At 35.4% G+C, this 20007-nt stretch overlaps 1 protein-coding gene across 1 annotated transcript; it reads left to right on the forward strand.

The window, feature by feature from the left end:
- The first annotated feature begins 375 nt into the window (after nucleotides 1–375).
- LOC130645644 (LIM and senescent cell antigen-like-containing domain protein 1) lies at nucleotides 376–18501 on the forward strand. Its single transcript, XM_057451700.1, has 10 exons — nucleotides 376–673; nucleotides 755–800; nucleotides 5646–5833; nucleotides 12945–13094; nucleotides 13197–13292; nucleotides 13504–13561; nucleotides 14112–14204; nucleotides 14427–14475; nucleotides 17598–17673; nucleotides 18224–18501. Exons 1-10 carry the CDS (start codon nucleotides 552–554, stop codon nucleotides 18333–18335), a joined length of 990 nt encoding a protein of 329 aa, XP_057307683.1. The 5' UTR covers nucleotides 376–551; the 3' UTR covers nucleotides 18336–18501.
- Nucleotides 18502–20007: the final 1506 nt, after the last annotated feature.

Genomic DNA, 20007 nt, shown 5'->3' on the forward strand with positions numbered 1-20007 from the left:
ATTGGAAATAGCAGTTTTAATAGTAAAATGTTCCCTAAAAAAAAAAAATGTAAAAAAAGTAATTATTTACCATACCGCTACCTTAAAAAGGCTTTGCACAAGATGGGGTGTCGTTTTTATGCCACTTCGTGGTGGGCAAACCTGTTAAAAAGGTTACCACAAGATGGGCTCGAAATTGTGTGTAGAATTTTGGTAGTGTATTGACTATTTCGTAGAGTAAAGCCTATTTCGTATAAGTGCACACCACACACTTATTATCCGACCTGTTAGAATTTATGTCTTAAATTGTATGAATTGCCCAATACGGGACACCTTGCGTATTTTGCCCACGACGGGGTGGATGCCCAAGATGGTTTGGAACAACATATTCCACTGGATTTGTTGATATTTAGCAGGAGGGGTCGGCCTGATTTGTTTTCGCAGTAATTTTGTTTATGCTTTACTACCCTTGACCCGTTCTTTAGACGAAGAAAGAATATCTATAGCGTGTTTTAGCTAGAACTTTTGATGTCCACAACTTTTTAAACTTGTTATCAAATTTGATTGTAGTTATGCCAGTAGGTATGTCAATGATTTCCGGACAGCCTTCTTGCAATGTGTGCAATGAAGTGTTTGAAGATGAAGAGAAAATGGTGAATTCAAACGGACAACTTTACCACGAAAACTGCTTTGTGTAGGAATGTTTATTTGTTAAATATAAAATACCTGCATTTACTTAAGTTTTTTATAATGGATTAACAATATATTTTTATAGCTGTGCTCAGTGTTTTCGACCCTTTGAGGATGGCTTGTTTTATGAAGTAAGTATGAAGTGGATATTCGTCCGCACTTTAATAATGTATATATGGAGGAATATTTTCTGAGCTATTCATCTGCACTTTTTTTAATCTACGGAAGAATATTTTTCTAGTTATTCATCCACAATTTTTTTAATCTTCTGCACGATAAAAAATATTTACAGTTATTTGCAAGATTTTGGAGTAGATGACAAGAGATTTGCATTCTTTTACATTTCTTTTTCATTCGTTTTAGGAGCCTTTTTTTCCTTAAACACAGGACTAAATGATACCAGTTTAGGCATTTGTCACATTGCATGGAGTTTTCTTCATTCTTAAAAAAACATTTGAAGAACCCATTACAAATATAGTTAGCCGATCTTCGGATTGTCCGAATAATAATTTTCCACTGATCTCCAGGCTCATGCAGTGAAATACTTTTAATTGTCCAGGTTCCTCAGTAGTAACAATCATAATAGTAGAAAACATTGTATATATTATAAAATAAATTTATACAAGATCCTTTGTGTTGTACCTTGTTGTAGGCTTTCGAAGAAAGTCTGCAGGATTAGCAGTTGTGTGCCAGTCCTCCATTGGATTGAACATCCAGTTTACACCAATGTGTGCATATGTATAATAGAGTTTGAATCAGCCCGTCTTAACGTGGTGTATCCTACCAGTTGTGGTTCATTTGGTATCTGGAATAGATATTTATCAAGGCTGTTTTTAAAAAGGTCCAGTGTGTAACCAGACATATTACGGATGGATTTGGGGAGGATGTTAAAGAGCTTTATTCCATGGATAGGTAAACTTAACTCTGCCACCCTACTGTGTGGACCACACAGAAGTTTTGCTTTCCGCTTATGCCGAGGATGATGATAGCTTTGGATTTTCAGATTGACATTTGGTACCAACTGTTCCATGATTTTCCAAATATAAATTATTCGATACCTTTCCCTTCTACGCTCCAATGAATGCAGTTTCAGTTTCTTATGATTTCCAGTAGTCGTGATTGGTCAAGTTTCTGATTTTTCGTATATAGGACCATTGCAATGTCTCTATCATCTGTATCTCTCCAACTTTATGTGGACTCCATAGGACTGAACAATACTCAAATAGAGGAAGAACAAGAGATTTCCACATGGTCATAAGGTGGTCCTTCGTTCTGTTGTAAAAAGTTCTTAAAATCCAAGACATCATGTTTTTACTGTCATTTCCTACTTTCAATATATGGGAATGGAAGGAGCAGTTGGTGGATAATATGACACCAAGATCTTTCAGTTCCTCTCGCTCTGTGATGATGGATCCAGAGTGCGAAAGATACGATGTGCAATTTTTCAGGGTGTCGTTCGTGCCATAACACATGACCTCAAACTTTAATCATTAAATTTCATGTTGCATCTTCTGCCCAATCATAAATTTTCTGTAGATCACTTTGCAACTTGCCCATGACCTTGAGAGAGTCGATGCTCTTGGTAACCCTTGTATCATCGGCAATTGACCGTACAATACTGTCACTGACATTTGAGTCTATATCAAGGAGGATGATGAAGATAAGTGGTTCAAGCACACTACCTTGGGGTACACCTGAAATAATTGGTACGCAATTGTATATTTGTGACATGGATCGGGATGCCAGGCAATAAGAGTAAACAATAACAGGCAGGACAGATACATGTGCAGATATAAAAACAGTAATAACCCCAGCATATTCACTTAAATGGTATAAGACACCCACAATGAAAGAAATATACAAATATAGCTTTGAAATTCAACAAACGATTGACAAAATAAATTGAGATATATTACACTTAGGCAGAAAGACAATGGAAAAGATCCGTCCTATAAATTTTAATGACATTGGCACATATTTCGGTATATTGCGAAAAAAAAAAAAAAATCTGGAAGTGCCAAAAAATACATTTGCAAGGTGTAATTCCTAATTAACAAAAATGTTCCTAAAATCTTACACAGAATGTCAAATGTCAAATCGCATTAAGTTCTCCATACCAAACTTACACAAAATATGAAAAACCTCAGGTTGAAAGGTATAAAATCTAGTGGATAGAAAGTTACAACAAGAACAGTAACAACTCTGACAGTTGCAACACCCACTGTCACAACACCGATCATAGCAACGTAAAAAAAAACACATCTGAAATATGTATAATAGAAGCCATAGTTTGAAAAACATAAAGTTTAAATTTAGAAAAATCAGTCATTTCGGTTGCATAGCATCCTCTTGCATAAAAATTTACACAAAATGTAAAAGTCAACTAATTTAACAAAAAAAAAAATTAATTATCTTTTTGGTATGATGATTCATATTGCCCTTTACCAAACATTTTAAACCAAAATATCAAAAAAGTGGTGAGCAAGGCGCAAATTTCAAATGAACAAAGATCCTCAGCTAAAAAGTGTATACAGCCCTTCCTCACAAAAGTTTACACAAAATGTAAAACGGAACGGTTTTTGAGGAGCAAATCCAACCAAAAACATTTCATTAGACATGTTTTATATTGTGTTCACCCATAAAATCTTACACAAAAGTCAGTCATTTCAGTATATTGATTACAGTCCTTGGCCATTAGATTTATACAAAAATACAAATTGAAAGATGTAAAATCTTATTGTATAAAATTTTATTTTTTTAGTTTTTATATGTCACATATTTGTATCCTCCCTTACATAAGTTGAACATAAAATGTAAAAAAAAACAGTTTCAGTCATAGCATTATTTTTTGTCAAACCGTGTTATTTTTAATGCGTTTCAAACATCGATCTTGTAAAATAATGTCAAAGGAACTTATTTTTGTTGATTTTAAATTTACTCCTTGCAAGTTGTTCTCCTTTGATATTTCAGATTGAAATGTAAAACCGTGGAATTTCCTTCTAGCAAAACTGACATCACATATACAGTTCCCCAACAAAACTTTATTTACACAAAATATAAAAAACATCAGCCTACACAACAGCTTACAGTGAAGGATATTTTTTTTCAGTATATTGCATGTGGTCCATTTCCACAACAGTTTTTGCAAAATTTAAAAAAACAGCAGTTTGCAACATGAGCAATGTTAACAACCATGTATACCTCCCTCTTCTGCAAAACTTTAACCCAAAAGGTAAAAAACTTAAATTTTTGCTCAAAATGTCAACAACCCTTGTATTTATATAAAATAAAAATTTACAAAAAACAGTCATATTGCTATTTTACATGCAGGATCACATTTAACAGGAAATGTCAAAAACAAAATAAAAATAGCACACTTAACACACACACACACAGGCATGCACACACGTGATATTCCATGAAAGTTTACACAAAATATGAAAAGAAATATGCTATAAGCATAAAAATGTCTGCGCACTAATCCTAAAAAGTCCGGTGAGTCTTTGGAAGATTTTGTGGCCTGTTAGCTACATCTTCTATAATGCATGCTTAAAACAGATCCCTAAGTAAAAGTACTAAGGTAGCTAGGAATAACAACATAACTCATAGGTTAGCTAAGACAGCCAGTTAAATCTAATTAAACTAGGGAAGATCAACTAGCTAGCTATTTATGCTTAGTAAAACACATTAAAGAAGAGATAGTTGCTATAAATTAGAATTAAAAGTTATCTGATACAACAGAATAGTAATGTAAGAATTATAAGATGAGTTCAACAAACCAGAGTTTTCCTTTTGGGCCAGCAAATTTGTTTACTTTATTCAGAGAAACTTTGTCTCGCCAAACTTTTAAAAATAGCCATTCGTGAAAGTAAAAAATTTCTAAATTGTCGATTTGCGAAAGTTTATCCACTAAAATTTTAAAAAAATTTGCTGGTTTTAAAAGTTATTTCTTGACTTGCCCTCACTTGTCTCACCCTCCCGATAAAAAAAGAGACAACTGGCGCTGGGAAAGAGATTGGAATGAACTTAGAAATAAACATAAGCGATGATGTTATAAATGTATGTATGGCCTATAACCGAGTTACTGGCGAAGAAGACGATGACGACGATGCGTGGGAGCCGGAAGAAGACAAGCCTAGAAATGTGTTTGATCTTTTTTGTGATTCTGACGATAAATCCAATTTGTAAATAGAAGTTTTTACATACCATTAAAAAGAAAATTACATCGTTAAAAAACACTTTTCTATCATAAAAAATATAGGCCACTTTTTTATAAGAACATAAAAAATCACAAATCGAGAAAGTCTATCTTGCCAAAACTTTCCAATTTTAGATTTTACGAAATTTTATCACGCGAAAATTTTTTAATTTGTAGATTCGCGAAAATTTATCCAAAAAATTTCGCGAGTTTTTGGACCTGCGAAAGTTTCTCCCGCCAAAGTTTCTCCGAATAAAGTAGTAGCTAACAGCTTAGTGTAGCATTTTGAATTTTAGCAAAAACATTAGTTACACACAATAATTATCCAAAAAAAGAAAACAAATATACCAGCTTTTAAAACTTAAAATTTGAGAAGTGGCTTTTTATGGGTATGCGAGTCTGTTGACATTTTGAAGCTTAGGTCTAGCTTACATAAAAACTAAACGTTTAAACAATATCAAATTTCTTACTTTTTCTGAATTCTAACCCCCTTCAAACTCTTTCCTTCGATTCCTACTTTCAATAGCTTTTAAACTTTTCTACTTCTACTTCTTACCTTTTAAATATATATTCTTTTTAACTCCATGGTACTTCTCGCTTTGACATTCTCTGCTTTTACTATCTGGACTTTTTTATGACAAAGGGATTGTCAAAAATAAGACATTTTTTATCCGCTTCTTTAGTTTGCCTTAATTATTAATCTCTGCAATCCTCTTGACACAACTGAATAATCTCAGGAAACAAACTTGTTTACCTTGTTGGAAATGTATATTTTTAGTTTGATGGGCGGCAGTATTGTGAGTACGATTTCCAGCAACTTTATGCACCATGTTGCCGTGGATGCTCTGAGTATATTATTGGCAGAGTTATAAAAGCAATGAACGCAAATTGGCATCCAGAATGCTTTAGATGTGAAATATGTGATGATACTTTAGCTGATGCAGGTTTTGTAAAGAATGCAGGGAGGTAAGCATTTGATTTTTCCAGTTGTGCCTTGTTTGGAGACAGGGCTGACTATGTTTTTTTTATAAAACTATTTTACAAGCAGATCAACCAAAATTAACAAAACAAATAAATTTGACCCAGTTTTTGTCTTCACTTTAAATGGATGCCTGGTTTGACTTATATCTAATTTTTCCATATAATAATTTTTTTTTGTGTTAAAAAATTGTAGAAGTAAAATTGTGGTGGAAAATATAAAAACTGGGAGATGTGAGCCTTTAGCTACTGTTTTTGAAAAAAAACGATTGTGGTAAAGTGTTTCTGCCATATTGAAATTTATATTTGTTAGAGTACTGTGAAACGGTTTGTTAACATCGTGTTCGTGTAACGAGCATGGTGCACACGAATCCTGATAAAATTGTGGTCTTTATATATAACAAGCATTCTATTGTGGCCACCACGCTAATATTATTATCTCCACGAAGGATCGTGTGTCCCACGATTATTTTCGCAAGCTCCACGATTTTTATAGCCAGTATAATTTAATTTTTTTTCTTTTCAAAAAAGTTTTTCAGTAAAGTTAATTTGTTTGTTAAAAAAGCATATTCGTAGTTTTTGCTTGGTGTATACTTATTTTTATGAAATTCATTTGTCTAGAAAAGTTAAATTTGTCTGCGGTGATAGAAATGCTTTTTTAACTTGCATTTTAAAAGTTTAAAAACGAAAAGCGGCGATAGAAATGCTCTTATCGCAATTTAAAAGTTTAAAAACGAATAGCGGCGATAGAAATGCTCTTATAGATCGCATTTTAAAAGTTTATAAATGAATAGCGCCGATAGAAATATTTTTTTACATCGCGTTTTGATTCAGGAACGATTAAAATCTATTATTTAGCTAGCTTTATGACAACGAATTAGAACAACAAGTGTTAATTTATTTTTTTGATGTCAATACAGCCGACCAGATATAGAGCGATATCAACGCAGGATATGTTTAAGGAGGTTGTAGAATCAAAGGTAGAAGATTCCAGAGGCAGGTTAACCAGACTTATAAAGTTTACAATAGGTGAACCCAGAGAACTTATTCAACATTGCATACAGCACCCCCCTGAGGTTGGTTATGAAAACGCTATTGAACTTCTGACAAAAAGGTATGGGAATCCCCATATTATTCTAGCTAATTACAGAAAGGAAATAAGAAATTGACCTCAGTTAAAATTCAACGACGCAAAAGGGTTCAGAGATTTTTTTTAGTTTCTTAATAAAGTGCCAGAGCATTGTAATTGGGAGGGACTGGAATGTGTTGGATACCCCTGATACCATATGTTTTCTCGTTTCCAAGTTGTCAGGTTCTTTGACGGATCGTTGGAATCGCAAGATTATGATTAAACGCTTTAGGCACCTTTCAGAACCTAGTTTAGAGGATTTCATTGACTTTTTTGGGCAGGAGTCTACCTTGATAAACAATCCGCTATTTTCAAAGAATGCCCTTAAGCAGTTTACTAACACAGGAAAAGTTACCTGATAAGAAGAAATCTTACAAAAGCTTTGCTATGAATACCAACTATAGATCGTCAAATGACATTAAAAGGCTGTGCCCTGCTTGTTCTGCTAAGAATGATTTAAATGACTGTAAATTGTTTATACTGTAGAGGGAAGAAGCAAATTTCTTGAAAGGAAAAGATTATGCTATGGCTGTTACGATCCAATAACAGACGAACGCAATGCAAAATCCTGTCCACATCGACGTAAATGTATTATTTGTAAAGGAAACCATCCTACTGGCTTGCATGGCTTTAGATTTAGGAAAAGAAATGACTCCCAGGATAAGGAGGAAAACAAAGAAAGCACCGAAGAGAAGGAATCTGTTAAGAGCAATGCCGCTGGATTGTCAAAATCATGCAATTCTTCTAACTTTGGTAAAGTTATCAGTCTTTGCATAGTGCCAGTAAAGGTATCACATAAATCTACTGGTAAGAGTGTTACTACCTTAGCCATGCTGGATAATTGTAGCCAAACTTCGTTTGTAACGACAGATCTAGTCAAGACATTGGACGTCTGTGGTGCTGAAACATCATTAGCCATTTAAACAATTAATGGAACAGAGACTGTTAAATCTGAGGCAATAGAAGATTTGATAATTGAAGGCATTAGCACAAAATTTGAAAATATCCCTGTCATGTTACCCAAGGCATACACAAGACGAGAACTGCTTGTAGATACAGATCATTGTAGCAACTACTGATAAGTTATCTCAATGGAAATACTTAGAACCGGTTTATCCACACTTTAGAATCCAGAAGTTTGATGTTGACTTGTTGATTGGCGCAAATTGTGCAAAGGCACGTGAACCAGTGGATGTGCTGGATGGTGCATTGTAGGACCAATCAAGTCAGAAGGTTAAAATAATTATTCTATCAAATCTTGTCATAAAATTGCTGTGAACGACATATAGGAAACAACAGAATTGCTAAGCATCATTTTGAATCCGAAAGTAGTGTGAAAGAAACTTATATTAATAACATGCTTGAAAAGTTGTACCTTTCAGATTTTACGGAGGCAAGATTGTCGCCTCGCAGCAACATAGAATTTAATCTAGAAGAAATGTCAATGGAAGATAAAACATTTAGTCAAAAGCAGGCAAGTTTGGAAGTCATTATAAAATGCCTTTGCTATTCCGAAATGAAGACTTGTTGATGCCTGACAGAGACAACAGAAACGTATGCTGAGAAGACTGATGCATTTAAAGGAAAGATTTTTACGTAATCCGAAATTCCTAGCTGAATACCAAAAGTTCATGAAGAACATTATGGATAAAAGCTATGCCAGAAAAGCCGTGATGCCTGCATCTCCTGGGAAGTCTTGGTAATCCCCTATCATGCAGTTTATAATGAGAAGAAGAATAAGATCAGAGTAGTCTTGATTGTGGAGCAGAAAACCATGGTAGATCATTAAACAAGGAATTGATCCCTCGACCAGACATTACCGACCATTTTATAGGTGTGCTTAACAGGTTTAGAGAAGGAACCATAGCAGTCATGGCTGACATCGAATCTATGCACCTCCAGGTGTTTGTAACGGAACACCAAAGATCGTTTCAGAGAATTCTTTGGTGGGACAAAAGCAATAAAGAAATGACCAAACCGGTCGAATACGAAATGAATGTCCACATCTTTGGAGCGACTTCGTCTGCGAGTTGTAGCAATTATGCCTTAAAAAAAACTGCCTTAGATATTCAAGGCAAATTTGGAATTGATGCAGCGTTATTGAAGAATTTTTATGTCGATTACATGCTGAAGTCAAAAGATAATCTTGGTGAGACCATTTCGTTAATGAAAAACGTCACTTCTATGTGTAAGGCGGGAGGTTTTAGGTTAACAAAGTTTGTCAGTAATAATAAAGAACTGTTATTGTCTATACCTGAAAATGATAGGAAAACGGGGTTTACTGATTGTGAATTATTGTCTGGAGATGCGGATCTGCCGTCCGATAGTACGTTAGGTAGCACATGGGATATCGAAATGGATTGCTTTAAATTTAGGATCGACCTGAAAATGACGCCCTACAACAGAAGAGGTATGCTTTCTATGTTGAGCGCGTTGTACGATCCCTTGGGATTTCTAGCTCCATTTCCAGTCAGAGGAAAAATAATCCTTCAAGAACTGTGCAGCATAAACCTAAATTGGGATGACCCAGCCTGGAACATGTGGAAAGACAGTATCCAGCCTCTCGAAGGATTTAGAATACCGCGATGCTTCAGGCCCGAAAAATTTGGTAAGATTGTTCATTCCTCGATCCACTACTTTTCTGATGCGTCTGAGTTTGCATATGGCCAAGCTACATACCTAAGAATAGTAAATGAAAGTGGTAGAGTACATGTTTGCTTGGTTGTGGGTAAGGCAAGAGTCGCTCCTTTGAAATTCGTATCTATGCCTCGATTAGAATTAACAGCAACTACTTTGTCTGTTAAGATATCTTCTTTGTTGAGACAAGAATTGCGACTACTATGTGTTATGAATATTTTTGGACTGGTAGTCAAGTCGTCTTAGGACATCTAAAGAATCAAACGAAAAGATTCAAAGTTTTTGTGGCTAATAGGATCTAGATTATCAGAAGCAACAGCAAAATCGATGACTGGAATTATGTACCGTCGAACGAAAATCCGGCCGACATAGCGTCAAGAGGATCAGATGCTTCGAAAGACAAACAAGTTAAAATGTGGTTTAGAGGACCAGAGTTCTTGTGGAATGATCAGTATAGTTGGAAACTATCCAAACACGCCGCAGAAGTAGACGAAAACGATCCGGAGGTTAAGAAAGTGAAAGTAAACGCTGGCCTAGTCACAAATGATCTGATGAGCACGCTTGAAGAAAGCATGTCTTGCTGGAAGAAAATGAAGCGTGTAATGGCGTGGATCCTTCTGTTTTCAGGTAGAATCAAAACGATAAAACCAGGCGATGCATCCACGAAAGGTATCATCGACGCAGAACGATTGAAATACGCTTAAAGAAATATCATGCAGCTGACTCCAGAAAAAAATTTCGAAACGGAATTGCGAAATTCATTGTCTGGGAAAATCAATGTTAAAAACAAATTGTCGAAACTTAATCTCTTTGTTGATTTACAAGGCCTATTAAGAGTAGGAGGAAGAATCGAACGATCTGTGCTAGATAAAGAACATGTGCATACTATCATAAATAGCCAGACATCTTTGTTGATTATTCGATATTGCCATCAAAACGGCGCACATGCGGGCAGAGGAATAACCATCAACGAAGTACGAGGTTATGGGATTTGGATCATGATAAATGCTTTAACACGAAAGGTTATTCATAAGTGCACCATATGTAGGAGCTTAAGAGGACGTGCTGGAGAACAAAAGATGGTTCAACGAAGCACCACCATTTAGTTATTGCGGGTTAGATTGTTTTGGTCCGTTCTTGATCAAGGTAAGGAGAAGCGAGATGAAAAGTTATGGTGTATTGTTTACATGCTTGTCTAGCACAGCTGTGCACATTGAAATCGCGAGCAGTTTAGAAACTGATACGTTTTTTTTGGCCCTTCGTCGCTTTGTTGGCAGAAGAAGAAACGTAAGTTATCTAAGATTTGATAATGGGAGTAAGTTCGTTGGAAGTGATAATGAATTAAAACGAGCTTTTTTAGAAATGGATTATGAAAAAATCAAGTTTTTTCTAAACGAGTTAAACGCTGATTGGATATGGAACTTCAATCCACCAGCAGCCAGTCACATGGGAGGAGTCTGGGAGAGGCAGATAAGATCAACCAGACAAATTCTAGCATCATTGCTGAAGACCCGCTGTTCAAGTTTAGATGATGAATCATTAAACACCCTCATTAAAACGGAAGCCATATTAAACTCAAAACCCCTAACAGTCGATACCCTCAGTGACGCGAATAGCTTCATACCAATATCTCCATCAAAGATTTTGACAATGAAGTTAGATGTCGTGTTTCTACCACCTGGAGAGTTTCTGAAACCTGATGTTTATTCAAGGAAAGGATGGCGTAGAGTTCAACACATAGAAAATGAATTCTGGATTAGATGGAGAAAGGAATTTCTTTCAACCCTTCAGGAACGTCGACTTTGGAACACGATTAAACGAAATTTTAAGGTTGGAGACATCGTCATATTAAGAGACTCAACCCTGTTTACTGTTCAAAATCGATGGCCGTTAGCAAGAATTGTGAGCGTCGTGTTAGATAAGAATGGAATAGTGAGAATTGTGAACATTCGAATAAGTGGGTCTCGAGCCGTAATGCAACGGCCGATATCAAAAGTAGTTTTGCTTCTGGAAAACGAATAGTCCAATTCCCGACAAGGAGCCATTCATTAGGTCATGTTGTATGTACGAACATGAGAGGAGCCATGTGTTACTGCCGTATTGAAATTTATATTTGTTCTGTAATTTATGTTGTCCTTGTGTTGTCGCGTTTGTGCTCTGCTGTTCGCTCTGCGGTGGAGTAAGAGATGCATTATATTTGTTAGTTTTGTGTTGTGATGTCCCGTGTTAATTATATAAAAAGAAAATTGTAATTTTGGTACTATTTTAGTTAAATTTTCCCCTTGTGTCCGTTTTGTTTTGCACATCATGCACATCCTTTTTCGGTGCTGGCGGTCTTCAACATGTAGCGACAGAGTCGGACATAAACAGGAATATATTCGCTGTTGAGTGAATTAGTAATTTATATTCGCGTATCACAGGAGTTGTCCTGTATCTCAGTTACAGTTTCAGTTGTTTTTCTCTCACTTGTAGTTGGCTTGGCTTACGCCACTATATTTCTAGTAAGTGTTTAATATATTTGTCATGTTACATGTGTTATTTGTTACTTAAAGTTCGCCTTGTATTTTGTTGTTTAGCGAGTAAAATTGTTAACTACTCCGTTGAAAACGTGTTTTTAATTTCCAAGCACCTACAAAACGTATGTAGCAGAGCACAAAGTGACAACACAAGGACAACATAAATTACATAACAAATATAAATTTCAATACGGCAGGAACAGTAAAGAAACATCGTTTTACTTTATATTTTGAAAATACATTATTTATTGTCATTAAACAAGAGTTTTACAGCATCTAAATGTTAATAGATTGCAAATGAAGTCTTTTCAAAAGACTTCATTTGTAATCTATTGTACACTGTTTTTATTGATAGATTTTCAATCTATCAATAAAAACAGTGTACTGGCATCATCAGGCAATGCGCAAAAAAAGTGTTTGCAAACAGCAGAATAGAAAAAAAATAATATCTTTATGAATATTTTTTTTCACAACTTATTTTTTGCCAAAACTACGTTATCCATAGGAAAACCTTTCTGATGCCTGCCATAATTGTGTGTAGACAACGCAAGAACTGTATACTTTATTTTTCAACAAAGTTAGTTATGCAGCAAGTTCTACCATGTCATATTTCATTTGTGTTGTTTTAAACCAAAATCTCTGAGAGAGAAGCTTCAACAGAAACTCTCTCGTCTTGGCTATTTTGGCCTCCGCACTCTAGATCAGGGCAAGCATTCACAATATTTGGTGTCAGCAAGACTAGCTATCAAAAAATCGTAGTTTTTATTCTTTAACTTATTTTCTGCAAGGTAATTCCAAATGTGTAAATATGTTTTAGAGCACTGTGTAAAAGATGTAATGCTAACGAGAAATCAAAAGGTGGTCGGTTTATGTGTCATAAGTGTCACACATATATTGAGGAAGGAAAACACATTATTTACATGGGTGATCCTGTTCACCCGTGGCATTATAACTGTTATGAATGTGGGTAAGTTATTTTCGTATGATTTTATTCTTGCATGGGTGAAAGTGGAAGATTTTTCCTTAATAGTAAGTTTTAAATTGCAATTATTTTTACACTTAATTTTAGACGGGAACTTGACGAAACGTGTCGTAAGCGCAACAATGAATTGTATTGTTTACGTTGCCATGACAAGATGGGAATCCCCATCTGTGCTGCATGCAAGTGAGTATTAATAATAACTATATATTATACTTATACTAGTCGGTAGCCTGTGGTTAAATCAACGTGTTTAACCTTAGCATATAATCGCTTATTAAAGACATATGGTTTTTTCCTGTAAATGTATCTACTGATACTCCATGTATTTGCTTTGTTTGCTATTAATTGAAAATGTTTTGTTCGATATCTGTGCATTTATTTTTCATGTTTATAGACAACCCATTGAAGATGAGAGAGTTGTGAACGCTATCGGTAAACAGTTCCATGTTGATGTAAGCCTACACTTCCCTTAGCTTTTGGGTGTGTAAGCAAGGAAAATTTATTTTTGCAAATTATGGCACTACCAATTTGAATTAAACCATCTTCGTCAAAATCTTAACAATTTTTTCTTTTAGATCTAGTTTTAGTTAGATTTAGTTTTACTGTAAAGATGTATGTTAAAGGGTGTTAAAGTATTTTTAGCTCTATAAAGTTATTGCTTATCACGGTGCACTAGTGAAGAGTAGCATGCAACACTCCTCTGGACACTTTTGGAAATGGACTATCTCTAGGAAAGTAGCAAGAAAAGGACAAAATTCGAGAAATTAATTTTTTTTAAATTGTTATCAAAGCTGTTTAAGTTCGCTTGTTGAAATTCTTATATGTGCATCTGCATATTATCTGATTGACGCCAATGATTAAAAATAAGTTAAAAATTCTCTATAACAAAAGTTAGAAGAGAATGTATTCAACAACTTCACATGCGGTCTCAATCTAATTGGAATTTTAACGAATAACAATGTAGTATATAGCACTTGATAGCATTTTGCGTTTCCCTTCTAGCACTTCTGCTGTGCTAAATGTGAGAAGCCATTTTATGGAAACCGTCACTACGAAAAAAATGGATTGGCGTATTGTGAAACTCACTTTAATCAGGTAAAAGTAAATTTCCCTTTTGCGAGGGTGGTTTTGCTAAGGTTTTATGGGTGGGATTTAAGCTCCTAAATTTTTGTTCACACATCTTCAATGTTTGTTCGTCTTAAAAACTTACAAGCCATTGCTCTCAATGTTTCTTCCTCGACTTAAATTTTCCTGAAAAAAAATCACGATAAATGAGACTTTATTAAACGCTCACAATGGTAGTCTTTTTCGTTTTAGCTTTTTGGAGATATTTGCTTCATTTGCAACAGAGCTATCATGAGAGACGGTGAGTGAGTTGATTATATCCCACATTTGTAATCTTTGTGTTCTGAAAATGTTGGAAGGAGTAGAAAACGTATCTGCCTGATTTATCTATATAATAATACGCCAGTTCCGTGTGTCTGTAACAGGCAAATTGGATATGTTCATTTTCCTATGATCTTACCGAAAAAATGCATGTCTAATATGTTAAATTTTCCGAGGAACAATTTAGGTAATTTTCCCAAACCTGGGTCCCTAAAACCGTTTCGGAATGGACAGGTTAATGACGTCATCAAAAAACCTTTAAACCCTAATATCTCTGCAACCGTTTGTCAAAAGTACACATGATCCTATATATTTTCTTGAACAGCATTCCAAGATCTATTCGATGAAGGCAACAGGCGTAAAAATTTCTAAAAAAAATTTTGTTTTGACGGGTCTTTGCTGACGTCAGCAAAATTTTTAATCCCTGATATCTCCTTAGGCGTTCGTCGAGAACATACGATCCTCCGGTACATTATTTTGACCAGCGTTTCAACCTCTACATATTACAGACAAAAATAAACAAATTTTGCGATTTTTTTTATCTGCACCGCACTGCTGACGTTAGCAAAACATTTAAAACAACTTTTCTTTTATTAACCTTTTGCCTAAGTGGAATTCTCCACGGGCTTTATCGACTAGTCTCTATAATAATAGCCGTATTCCGTCTGTCTGTCTGCTCAAATGGGTTACCGATATTCCTTTGATCTTTCCGCGATTTTTAGAAACCAGGGGGTTGTTTAATCGCAAATCAAATTATTGATTGAAATAAATTTTAAAAATTAATTTTTTTCTCCAATTAATTAAATTAGTTTAATTTATTACCATAAGTAAGAAAAATAAATTTAATGATAAAAATGAATGCATTATTTTAATACGCCATTTTTAATAATAATTACCCCCGTGACCTTAATCGCCGTTTTCGCTCAGGAGCTACAGAAAACAAATGGGACAGTTTACTGATAGTTTTACTGACTTTGTTACCGCCCGCACATAATATACCAATCAAAACGCTTGATTTTTTTAAAAACCAATCCAAGACTTTCGCGGCCTGGGCATGCCGACGAAGAAACATGAAGACCGAAACATGATGGCCATTTTAGTTTTTAGAAGAAGGTCAGTTCAGTGCTGTTTGTAAGGCTGTTTCACCTTTTTGTCTTCTATAAGCTTTTTATTTTCGTAATATTGGTTTTTGTATGTTCTAAAATGTTAAGATAAATTGTCATGTTTTTAGTCACGTACAGATCTTAAACGCACCAGTTTTAGGATTTTTAGCTAGGAACGAAGATTTTGGAGGCTAGCTAGCTAGCTAGAACCTTACTTATTACTATTCTGTATGTTATAAGAGCTTTTTATCCTACCCACCATTTATTTTTGTGTTGAGACTGTAGCCATTTAGCTAGCTCCTATCTTTGGCTAGAAGTGAGAGTATAAAAATGCAGTTTGGCTACAACAATATTCTTAAACAATAAGTGTTATGCTATAAATGCAGTTAGTTAGGTAGCTACATCTTTTATTATTTTTTCCTGAAAACTTTTTGTGCAAATAAAATGACTGACAGATTATTTTAGCTGAACCGGTAATGAGCTGTTCCCTGTTTGCATTAAAACCGAAGTTGCAACGAAGTTTTTTTGGAAAGGGTATTACGCCTATACGCCTGTTCAACTCTGTTTAACTATACTAAGCGGTTAGCCCAGTGTTAACAACAGACTGTTGTTTTTGGTAAAGGCTGTTACGCGTAAGCGCATTTACAACGTGGTTTACCTGTACTAAGGGGTCAACCCAATGTGACAATTCATTTTCAAACTTTTTCGGTAATCACACCTGTACGGATGTGCAACAATGTTTACCTGGACTAACCGCTCAGCCCTGTTGTGTTTTTTTAAACAGAGTCTGTGAGAAAGTTTTTTTTCCAAAGGCGTATTATTCCTATACGCCTGTGCAACACGGTTTAACTGTAGTAAGTGCTTAGCCCAGTGTCACGATAAATTCTTTAACTTGCACAAAAACTTATTCCGCAAAATAAAATAATATTGACTGATTGTTTTTGCTATGATGGGGTACCGACTGTTGATTGTAAAGTGTGTTTTTATTTCACCTATCGTTGCGGGGAATATTTTTTTAAAAATATGTTACAGTCGCAAGACTACAATGGTGTATGCGCTTCACTTAATTTACGACATACTGTGTACCTGTACTAAAGCGCTCCACCTGATCGTGTGGCACAGTTTACGGCTTTTATTAAGCGCTCCACAGAATGTTCAACGTCAGGTCACACCTAGAATTTGGCTTACCCGGGCGTTTCGCCAAATGCGAGACGCGCTTAAGTGATATAAAAAGGATGGGCGGACCCGCGGATTTTTCCACGGGCAATCGACTAGTATCCTATATTAAATTAATGAAGCCGTTACATTGCACTTTAAACTTAAGGCCAAATAACTTGGAAACGAGGTGGTGATGTCAATGATTTTTCACCGCGTGGCTAACTAGGGACCACCTAGGACCAATTTGGGCAAGTTTCCCAAACCTGGGTCCCCAAATCCGTTTCGGAATGGGCGGGTTAATGACGTCATCAAGAAACCATAAACCTGAATATCTCTGCAACCGTTTGTCAAAAGTACATAATCCTATACATTTTCTTGATCAGCGTTTCAAGATCTATACGATCAAGGCAACAGGTATACACAAATTTATAAAAGAAATTTTAGTTTTTTTTTACGGGCCCTTGCTGACGTCAGTAAAATTTTAAACCTTTATATCTTCTTAACCGTTAGTCAATAGCACATGATACATTTTTCTCATCAGCGTTTCAAGCTCTGCAAATTACAGGAAACGGATAAACAATTTTCGCGAACTTTTTTTTGTTCATGCACTGGCTGATGCCAGCAAAAAACCTAAAACAACCTATTTTTTATATTATTCTTTTGCCTAAGTGGATTTTTCCACGGGCCTTATCGACTAGTTCAATAAATAATAAGAGGGTTGCCTACTTGCAACTAAACCAAAGAGGAGTAAATATTGAGCTTTCAAGTTAATTTAACTATCACATTTAATTCTTATTGTTTCCAAACAGCCCAGTTTACGAGTTATTGTGTTGTTGTTTAGTTGTTACGGCGTTAAACAAATGTTTTTGCGTGCATCACTTCATCTGTACTGGTTGCAATGTCAAGCTTACGCTGAGGTAAGTCCACTATGTTTTGTTTACTGTGGGTTAACTTACTTCTCCATGATTTACGTTTACAACTATTTTCACAGCCGTTCTTCCTAAATAGGTTGGAGATGCCGTTGTAGTCTCTTTTTATACTCACTATCGTTATACCTAGGAATTTTAGAACATTAAAATTTGGAAAAAATTGTAACAAAAAATCTTGATATGTTAGGAATGACTGAAAAATCAAAAAGCGTACGCTAAATGTCAATCCAACGTTTAGATTTACCCCCTCCCTCGTCCAATTAAAAATAATCACATGCACTCTCTATATATCCTTTCTATTCTTAAGATGTTTCATGGCATAAAATATTTAAACACAAGGATAACATAACATTGGGACCCTCTCTCCCTAACATTGGTACCCAATCTCCCCAACATTGACACCCTCTCTCCCTAACTTTGGCACCCTTTCTCCCTAACTTAAATGTACACTATCCGATTTGTGGATCATCGTTTAAAAAGATTAGGCACCCGGAATTACAATTTGTAGTAATTTTCATTTCTAATTTTGACTTTATAGGAGCAAATTTCACGAACTGGATATGAAACCGCTGTGTCTTCGTTGCCACGAGAAATTACCAAAAGAATTACGGAAGAGGTTAAAAAAGGCTACCGATTCCTCAGGGCGTTAGCGGTGTAATCAGTGCGTGGGTTCGTGATATGGTGCTGGTTTCTATCGTTTCGATATTTTAGGTAGTTTTTAACAAAAAACAACAACAAAAAATATTGTGAAGTATTTAAATATAGTAAATCTTTGTCATTTTTTGTTTTGTTGATACACAAAACAATTTATAACAACACGACGCATTACTCATTTTGTTATTCTCGTCAAAATAGACATTTCCGGATTTCCTAATTACGCCAAACTCGATTACGTAGGCCGATACTAAAAATAATTCTCATCCTACGGTCCTTAGCAACAGGTAAAATAAGTTACCTAATTTCGTAAATATTTTTCTTCGTTAAGGGGCCTTAATTGCGAGCTGAAAGTTACGGACAAATAATTATTTTCTTTAAATCTAAATAAAATCCAACCAGAATACTATGTTGCTCTAAAAACTTCAGTTTTGTCATAATTCAATGTTCTATCTGAATAATGTTATTTGAAGGGCATGGAACCATTATAAGATTTTGGATGACGTCATAATTATTATAATTTATGAAATTCGGGAAAGGTGTATTAGCATTGAACCATATCGTCATCTTTTGTCTTCTTTAAGTAATATATTTCATATATCTAAAAAACTTAAACAGAGTTGATATTTTTTAAACGCAGATGAACGAAAAAAATTACTTTTTGATGTGGTAATTCGACATCAGAGCGATATACGTTTTTTTGTATGCTTATTTAACCAAGAGAACAATGTTGTTCTCGAAATTTATTTTGAATAAACCACCATTAGCTGTTGTTCTTGAAAACTTAAATCATTAGGTTACCAATTTAGCGCCCCTGCTAATTAGGCGTCCTTCCTAGATTGACGCACCAGAACGGAGTAAAAAGACTTAGCCTCGTTGCTAATTAATCGCTTTTAAGAGCAGTTCAGTTAAGTGACATTGGAATTATTCATCTCTGGTAGCGAGATGTCGAATATTTCAAGTTCAGCTGAATAAACTATTAAAATAATTCCAAAGGCATAGACTTTACCGTGTTATTTAAAATATGATGAACACACTGCATTAGTAAACTCTCCACCAGAGTGAGTTGAAATCAATAGTCTCTTCCGCAAATACTGAGAAGTTGTTAAACGATGCTGAAGAGTTCAAAAATATCGGTTTGAGCAAACAACTTGATGGTAACCATTCTGATGATGGCCCTTGGCCCTGAAATCGAAGCTTTTATAGAAGAATGAAATGAAGCGTCTTGATCTGGAGGATGCTGAGTTTTGGAGTAAAGCATATTTACCACCGGTTAGAGCCACCAAGACCCCAGGAGCATATGAGGGGAAAATCGTCTTCGATCTTGTACAGATCAAGGTTATAAGCACACGTGAGCCTCTGTTGGGGTGCGGACCTCTTCCGGACTGGCTGCGAAAAAAGAGGTGTATCTACAGCTTAGATAAGGAAGATGAACGAACGGACAATTTATGCTGTTGGCGATGCCATACACTACCGTGTAGAGAGAAAGCAGCGCGAGAAGCATATCACGCAAGAAGCCCTCAAACTAGCTTGCGAGTACTACGAGGACTCCAAGCTAAAGCGTGAAGATGTGCGTCCTACGAAGCTTGTAGATTTCGAGGATATAGCGTAGAATTTCAGTATCAACATCAGAGTCTTTGAGCCCAAGACAAACTCTGAAAAGGCACC

This window comes from Hydractinia symbiolongicarpus, chromosome 1 (genome assembly GCF_029227915.1).
Source record: "Hydractinia symbiolongicarpus strain clone_291-10 chromosome 1, HSymV2.1, whole genome shotgun sequence".
NCBI classification, from domain to species: domain Eukaryota; kingdom Metazoa; phylum Cnidaria; class Hydrozoa; order Anthoathecata; family Hydractiniidae; genus Hydractinia; species Hydractinia symbiolongicarpus.